The sequence below is a fragment of the Syngnathus leptorhynchus genome, chromosome 7 (genome assembly GCF_054491065.1).
Source record: "Syngnathus leptorhynchus isolate UIUO chromosome 7, UIUO_Slep, whole genome shotgun sequence".
Lineage (NCBI taxonomy): Eukaryota > Metazoa > Chordata > Actinopteri > Syngnathiformes > Syngnathidae > Syngnathus > Syngnathus leptorhynchus.
Genome location: NC_141201.1, coordinates 2,294,459 through 2,301,943, shown reverse-complemented (window position 1 = coordinate 2,301,943; position 7,485 = coordinate 2,294,459). Strand labels below are relative to the sequence as shown.

The 7,485-nt window shown below is 47.5% G+C and overlaps 1 protein-coding gene across 1 annotated transcript; it reads right to left on the bottom strand.

Moving 5' to 3' along the window:
- On the bottom strand, window positions 1-7,485 carry ccdc9 (coiled-coil domain containing 9). The gene is made up of 15 exons (XM_085916924.1): window positions 7,433-7,485; window positions 6,934-6,991; window positions 6,660-6,764; window positions 6,415-6,573; window positions 5,517-5,852; window positions 5,344-5,427; window positions 5,078-5,242; window positions 4,699-4,880; window positions 4,573-4,634; window positions 2,885-3,005; window positions 2,678-2,783; window positions 2,169-2,616; window positions 1,850-2,041; window positions 1,410-1,598; window positions 1-577 (listed from the first exon to the last, which is right to left on the bottom strand). Exons 2-15 carry the CDS (start codon window positions 6,934-6,936, stop codon window positions 573-575), a joined length of 2,157 nt encoding a protein of 718 aa, XP_085773050.1. The 5' UTR covers window positions 6,937-6,991; window positions 7,433-7,485; the 3' UTR covers window positions 1-572.

The following is a 7,485-nucleotide window of genomic DNA, read 5'->3' as shown; positions in this document are numbered from 1 at the left end:
TCAGATCTACATTTTAATTGAAGGCATGACAAAACAATGCAGATTCTTACCGAATTGAGAACATATCCAAGATGACTGTTGCATAACCTGCATTATAGAAAGTTTCATTTGTGTATTTTATTTTTGTTTGTCTTTGCCCCACATCACAAGATCAATTATTGCAATGCCAACCATTTTGGACAGCAGACCTAACATTTCAACGTTGAACTGTATGAAGGACTGTATATCAGTCAAAAATCAGAAAACTGATTGCAATATTTGCTTGGGAAAAAAAAAAAACAATAAATCACAAAAAAATGTCTTGAAACAACTGAAGCCCTTTAAAGGAAAACTGATTGGCTTCTGTAGGCTTGTGATTGTTTGATTATGTGTCAGCTGATTCCAGCAGCTCCATGTCATTTTTTTATTTTTATTTTTTTCTTCCTCCAGCAGCTGACGTGAGCGAAGACAAAGCGTGCGACATAAAAACAAGGACTACGAGATAACCTTCTCCGCAGCCAGACTGTGTGAAGAAGGCAAACCTCCTGTCCGTCTTGTTGGGAGCGACATCACTCCAGCAATGTTGTCGGTCTTCACACTGTTGACAAAGAACATTTTTGAAAAAGAATCAGTTTCAAGGAAGTATCGGCTAGCGTTAGCGTGTTCGGTCTTCCAAGTTTTGAGGTAGCGCAGTATTGTATGGAGGCAGTAATGATGTTTATACAAATGAAAGTCTGCTGTAATTTTTTTACAATGAGACGCTGCTTTAATGTTGGCGTGTCATCCATCTTGTGATTTAATCTAATCACGTTTCAGCACTTTGCTGGCAAAAACCTAATTGCGCCTCTCATCTCAGCATTTCACTGGTTTCCTGTTCCCCGCCCTGAGTTGAGCTGAGCTGAAACGGAGACGACGCCACAATGGGGTCTTGGGACTTTCTCAGTCAAACGAGGGCTTTTACCGGAAAGCATTTTGTTTGACTATATGTCAATCAAACAATCAACAAATGGATAGAGGGGGGGGGGGGGGGGGGGGGGGGGGGTCGCTCGCTGTGACAACTTCTCAAGCGAACCATTAGCCCACCTGACGCCACCGCAAGCTGAGTGCTAGCCGCGGTGGTCGCTAATGGTCGGTCCCAATTGACTGGATTAATTGATCAAACAAGAGTCGGATTTAAGTCCGGAATTGAACCTACAAGTCTGATCAAACATTTTGGATAATTCTATGCTTACGACTCTGTGGGGCCACTTTCGAGATGTTCTTTTTATGTGCCGTTTGGAAACTTTCCATTGACGTGAGAGAGAGCTAGATGTAAAATGATCATTAACCATAATGTATGCAAAATTCAGATGTTACTGAATAAATAAGAATATATTGAAGCCACAGTTGTACGTGATGCTGCGTCATCTGTTGGTGAATGAGTAGCAAACCTGAGGACGGCTGCTCACAAGACGTCTCTGCTGTGATAGCGGCATCGGTGGTCACGTTGCCCGTGCTGTCGTCTTTCTCATCTTTCTCGTCTTTCTCATCTTCATCTTCCTCATCTTCCTCAACTTTCTCCCCTTCAGCTTCGAAGGGCTCAGTCACCACGACGGCGGGTGTTGGACTGTCTGCTTTGTCTACAAAACAAAACAAAATGACTGGTCTGACTGAGTTAAAAAAAGTTAAGAAACCACTTTTCTTAAAAAGTTAAGAAACCACTTTTTTTTTTTTTTAACTCAATATTACAATTGCGATTTAAAAAGCGATTCTTCAAGGGCATGTATTTTTTTTAAACAAACACAAACAATAAATTCATCTTCATTACAATAAACAGCCCTCGTCTGCGACAAGTCACCAACACACACACATTTTTGTAAGTGATGAGAACCTTGCGGGGGGGTGTCAGGCGCATCTTGTAGGTCTTCAGAGATGTCCGAGGCCGTGGCGTCGGACACGTCTGTTGGGGCGCGTTCGGACGGCGATGCGTCTGAGGGCGCAGCCTCTGGCTCTGACGCCATGACAACCTCCTGGGCTTCTGACGTTTCTGGAGGTGGTGCAACAGATATGTTGCCACTGGGAACTGAAAAATAATTACAATTATGTGTGACCCCCACAAAAAAAAAAAAAAGATGACGCAACACCAGCTTTTGTGTGGCACACTGTGCTTGTGCTTTGTCATGTTCTGACTTTTTGTGTATCAGAATTACCAGAGTTGTCCTCGATGGTTTCGGCGTTCTCCTTCTGCTCCTCCTTTTGTGGAGGGCTGCTCTCGACACTCGGAGGTTTCACGGGAGACTCCCCCCCCACGCTGCTCCGTGGCGACAGCATGTCCATCTCCTCCGCCCAATCCGAAACGGGCTGGTGTCCGTCCAGCAGCTGGAACGGGCTGATGGGCTTTCCCGCCTCTGGGGTATTTTGTGAGGGCGCCTGCGGTGAGGGGATGTGGATCTTGGGTCTCGGCGTACGCTGCTCACGGGGGCTTCCGGCAGCCGGCGGAGGGGAGCGAGGCGATGGTGACGCGGGGCTGCCGTGGTCTTTATCGGCTTCCTCTTTCCCCGCATTTTTCTTCCCATCCTCGTCGGACATTTCCTCCTCGCCCTCGCTGGCGTCCTCCCACTGGTCGTCGTCCTGCTCTTCATCTTGTGCCTGCTCCACCTGAGAGAAGTCACATGAGGTTCTAACACGACCAGGTTTTCCCTAGCTTCTGGCCGCCCACCTTCTGTGTTGGCTCAGGTGTGGATTTCTCCTTTTTCTCTCGCTTGGGTTTGTCTTTTTTCTCCTTCTCGTCATCTTCCTTTTCTTCCCAGCGATTGTCGTGCATACTGTAAAAAAATAAAATGGGACCAAAAAAAAAAAATCATTTCTTGTAGTAACTTTATGATGGGATTACAGTGAGAGAACAATTGAGTCATTTAGTTTCAACCTGTAGCTGGGCTTCCCTCCTCGGCCCTTGCCTCGACTCCGCTCCCCTCGAGGCCCCTGGGACCTGCCCTGGGACAGGAAGTCACCAAATGTGGGCGCTTTGGGCGGATGCTTGCTTTCATCTGTTGGGGCACACATTGGCGCAAAATGTAAAATATAAAGTGTCAACTGTGTCAATGGGAGAGGTAACACTCGTATGCAACTCAAATCGATGATGAAGACGAGTTTAGAAATGACATCACCCCCCCCCCCCCAAAAAAAAATAAAACCACAGTGGTTTTGTATGAACGATTGTGATTAAGAAAACACAACCAGCAAAAAACATCAAACGTGGACTTTTCGGAAACGGACAAAGAGAAAAGTATAAAGCAAAGAAGTGGGAGATGAGGCGCAGCAAAAGAGAGGAAGGTCACAGCTTTGTAGGGATGGAGGAGGAGAGGCGGGATAAGTGCTTGAAGAGCGAGGCGGGAGGTGATGAAAAGGTTACAAAGAGAAGGTAGGAAGCGGGATCAGCGAAAAGGGAAGAAAAAAAAAAAAGACTGGAGATGAGGACACCGGAGTCATCCAGCCAATTAAGAGTCAGCGAATGATGTAATACAAACCACACTTCTTCCACTTAAGTCTGGCAAAGCCTCAGAAAGCAGCAGTCAAGTGGTGCTAAAAATAATTCGCGGCTTTGATCCGTCACACCTCTCATGGCTGATGCCAACCAATCTTCACCCACATCCTGTGTGTGTGTGTGCGTGCATGTGAAAAGAGAGGGCGAGAGACTACAGGACTAATGAAGAGTGAGTACGAGGAAATATTTGTGAATGTGTCCGACCGTTATCAACTCCTTTTAGCAACTTGTGCTTATTTGTAACCACGTTAACACGGGACTACGATAACGACCTGAGATCATTCATCCATCTTCCTCCGCTTATTTTGGGTCGGGTTGCAAGGCCAGAAACGCTGGCAGGAAGCTCAGACTTTCCGCTCCCCAGCCTTGACCTACCATCTCCACACAACAAACACACGGCAGCCACACAAACGCACACAGAAGCAGCTGCAAACGCACGAGTGCAAACTGCTTGGATAAGTACACACAGACACACAAATGGTCAGTAGCAACACCTAAGGTTCTGACTCGAGACCCGCCGCCAAAGTTACGCCCTCGGACTGCGGGGAGGACACACAAAGCATCCACTCGTGATGGGAAATAACATCAAAGATGCATTGTGGGTAATGGGTCATTTTTTCAGTATGGACCCAGGCCGCTTATGAGGTCTTCAGGGAGGTCTCAACTCCACTCTAGGGAAATACAACCAAACCACTTAGCTAATGAACTTAATAAACGGCCACTGGCGTGACGTCACTCGCTCCTACATGGCTACGTGAACGCCGAAAGCGAGAAAACGTGACGCTGCTCTCCGCTTCTGGGGAGACCATGGGCAAGTTGTTGGGAGGTGTATGAGCGGAGAACTTGTTTTCACGGCAAATAGAAAAGGAGCGAGTGAGTGAATGAGCATGCAAGAGTAAATGTGTGAGGGTGGGGGGGGAAGAGTGATTGAGTGCGTGACCGGGAACACAAAGTGCTATCAAAAAATCCAAGTCACATAAGGGAAACAAAAATGATTATTTTTAGGAATGTCCAATATTTTTATCCCCAAAGTAACAACGTGTTGTGTTACCATGGCAACGGTAACATACCTCTCCTGCCTCCCTGTTCTGGCGTGCCGCCCTCTGCTGCCGCATTCGCTTCCTCCTTGAACCTGTGGATGAAATACAGGTCTACACACGACTGTAATGACGAGCCAACGGCGCTTCTTGTCCTACATGTTCTCCGTCTTCTGCGCGTCCCACTCTCGTCTCCACTGTCCGGTGGCGTTGCGATGGCGCGCCAGTCGCTCCTCGTCGATCTGCTCGCGCTCCTTCTTCCAGCGCAGGTACTCGGCTCGCTCGCGACCCGTCATGGACATGGTCATGTCCATGGAACCTTTGGGGCCGGGTCGCCGACTCTGTCGAGGAAAAGTACAACATTGGTTTTCTCTTTGACTCGCACAAGCTAATGTGGGAAGGCTGACTGCCGTTTTGATTCCAAGAAGGCTTGATGGCGCATGGCACTGAAGTTTGATGACTGGCCATAAAACGTTTTGTGCCAGATGGAGGGGATATTTGTTTCTATTTGCATGATCCATCTCAATATTCGACTCACGGTCCACTCTTTCTCCAGATCGCCGCCGGTCTTGACATTGTCAAAGTCCAGCCCGCCCCAGTTGCGTACGTGTCTCCTGCTGCCTTCCTTGCGGTCGATGTCGGGGGCCGGGCCGGAGCGACGCGGGTCGTCTAGGAAGTTGCGGAGGGGCTTATCGCCATCTGCCTGAGGAGAGAAAAACATACTTCAAACTCAAATGAATGGATTCATCGTCCAACACTAGCAGAAATGAATACATATGGAAACCAAATGTATTTGTTTGTTACCCGCTGGCCTCTCTCATATTCTGCTATTCTCTCCATTTCCTCGTTCATCTTTTCAATGTTTTGTCGCCTCCTCTCTTCCCATTCCTGCTTGGGAAGAAGGAAATGTGTCACAACTGGTGAAAATGTAACATTAGATTATTATTATTATTTTTTTTTAAAAAGAGACAATCCACCTTGGACTTCCTGTCCCCACCGCCTGGTGTCCCGCCTGCGTCTCCTCCTCCCCCTCCTCCTCCTCCCCCTCCTCCTCCTCCCCTTCCCCTCCTTCCTCCTCTACGTCCTCCTGCTTCAACCGGCTCTCCATCTCTGGGCGTGCGTGGTTCTCGCGGTCTTCTCTCCTGCCGGCCCCCGCCTCCTCCTCTGGGGGTCCCCCCTCTTGCTAGCCGACCGGAGCCCATCCGTCTGTGTGGGCTGTGGCCGTCGCTGGGCCCTCGGGGGCCGTCATTCTCCTCCGACGATCGCCGGCCGTGGGGCGTGGCGGCCTTCCAGTCTTCCACCACTCGCTTGTCCTACAGCCAACAACAAGTGGCTGGCACTCAGTAAGTTTTTGCTCTGAGCTTTTTGGCTCATGAACAAGGTTGATTTTCTTTGACGCTATCCTGTAGTTGTGCAAGTAAATGTGTAACAAAATATATTTGATGATATAAAGCCTTTCAAATGAGGGCCAAATTTCCAGAGGCTCAAAGTCCAAATTGAAAAACAAAAGCATGGCCTACCTTCTGGCGCGCATGTGACGCAAAGGGAACAGAACATAAAAGCGAGATATAAACAAATTACAGCGCCTGTGTGAACGTTATAGCATCATGTTGATGCCGCTGCTCTGGTTTCCAGCCGCTGCCAGGGAAGGTCGTTCCGTCTAATGTTGATTTTTTTTTTACAAGGCACGCTGACAGACGAGAACACAGACTGGGCTCTCCGTCAAGCAAGCCACAAATGCAGTCCAATTCCATTATCGGTGGTTTGATTTGTCATGAGAGCAGCTTTGCGTGAATGATGCAAGATAGGTTGATTAGGAGATGACTTGGTTCACATTAACAGCAATAGAATATCAAGTTCAACATTCCAACTTACCCCCCCTGCCGGGGATTTGGAGAAGTCGACCGTGACGGTGAAGTTTTCCTTTTCTATCCTCCTACGGTCCGATTCTGCCGGCTCGTGGGCACGAGGCTTCCGCGGCGTGGTGATGGCGATGCCCTCCTGCTCTGCCTTCTTTTTGTCTTCTTCTATTTCCTGTTGGCAACAAGAATACAGGCCAACGAGTCAACATCGATCTATTTTGCCTCCATTAGGAACATGTATGAGAGCTGACCACGTACTTGATAGCGCTTAACCAGAGCTTCGTTCTTCTTTCTCAGCGCTTCGATCCTTCGGTCCAATTCTGCATCCTTCTCCTCCTTGGTTTTGAGGTCCACTGCTGAAGACTGACACACATAAAAAGAATAAGAAAGTAAAGTGGTTATAAGAAGCCAGAAAAAGAAAGAATGAGAAAACAAAAGATAAGCAAGTGATTCAGTGGAAACATGTTACTAGTGAAACAGCACCACCTAGTGGACGCGAAGCGCTGGACATTTAAAAAAAAAAAAAACTCACCATAGCTGCTTCTGTCTTGTGGTCATCCACAGGCGATGGGCTAATTGTTTTTAGTGCACTGGAAAACAAATAACAGTCCCTTGGTAAAACCTTTAGATTTTACTGTTTAATTTTATGGGCCGAATAGTTGTTTGCATTTTAATGGCAAGAGCAAGGCCACGTGAAGCTATTTTAGCTCAAGTTGAACTAATCCCGAGCTCAGGTGAGGGAAAACATAGGTTGGCGCATGCGTAGAAACAAATCCTTCCTGAAGACCCGCTGCCAGCGAATCGAAGTCGGCCGAATACGAGTCACAAAATACACAAATTAAACCATTAGAAACACACTTTTAAACAACGACATATTGGAGAAACATCGTCGTATATAGAAAGAGCTTTCCCACTCTTTCCTAGACCCTTCATGGAACGAATGTTTGATTTGAACGTAATGTAAGCACGACAAGCCATGACACAAAGCGAAACACAAGAACCGAGCCGTAAAGTCGAAGCAGACGACGGACCGTAAATCAAGCAAGTAGAACGACAACGCTGATAAAAGTAAAGTCTTGATTTT

What these genes read in the sequence shown, in the direction of transcription:
- ccdc9 (XM_085916924.1), bottom strand. An exon ending in CTCTGGTTAAGCGCTATCAA is followed by an intron (nt 6,574 to 6,659) that starts GTACGTGGTCAG and finishes TGTTGCCAACAG; the next exon opens with GAAATAGAAGAAGACAAAAA. An exon ending in ATCTGGAGAAAGAGTGGACC is followed by an intron (nt 4,881 to 5,077) that starts GTGAGTCGAATA and finishes TTTCCTCGACAG; the next exon opens with AGTCGGCGACCCGGCCCCAA.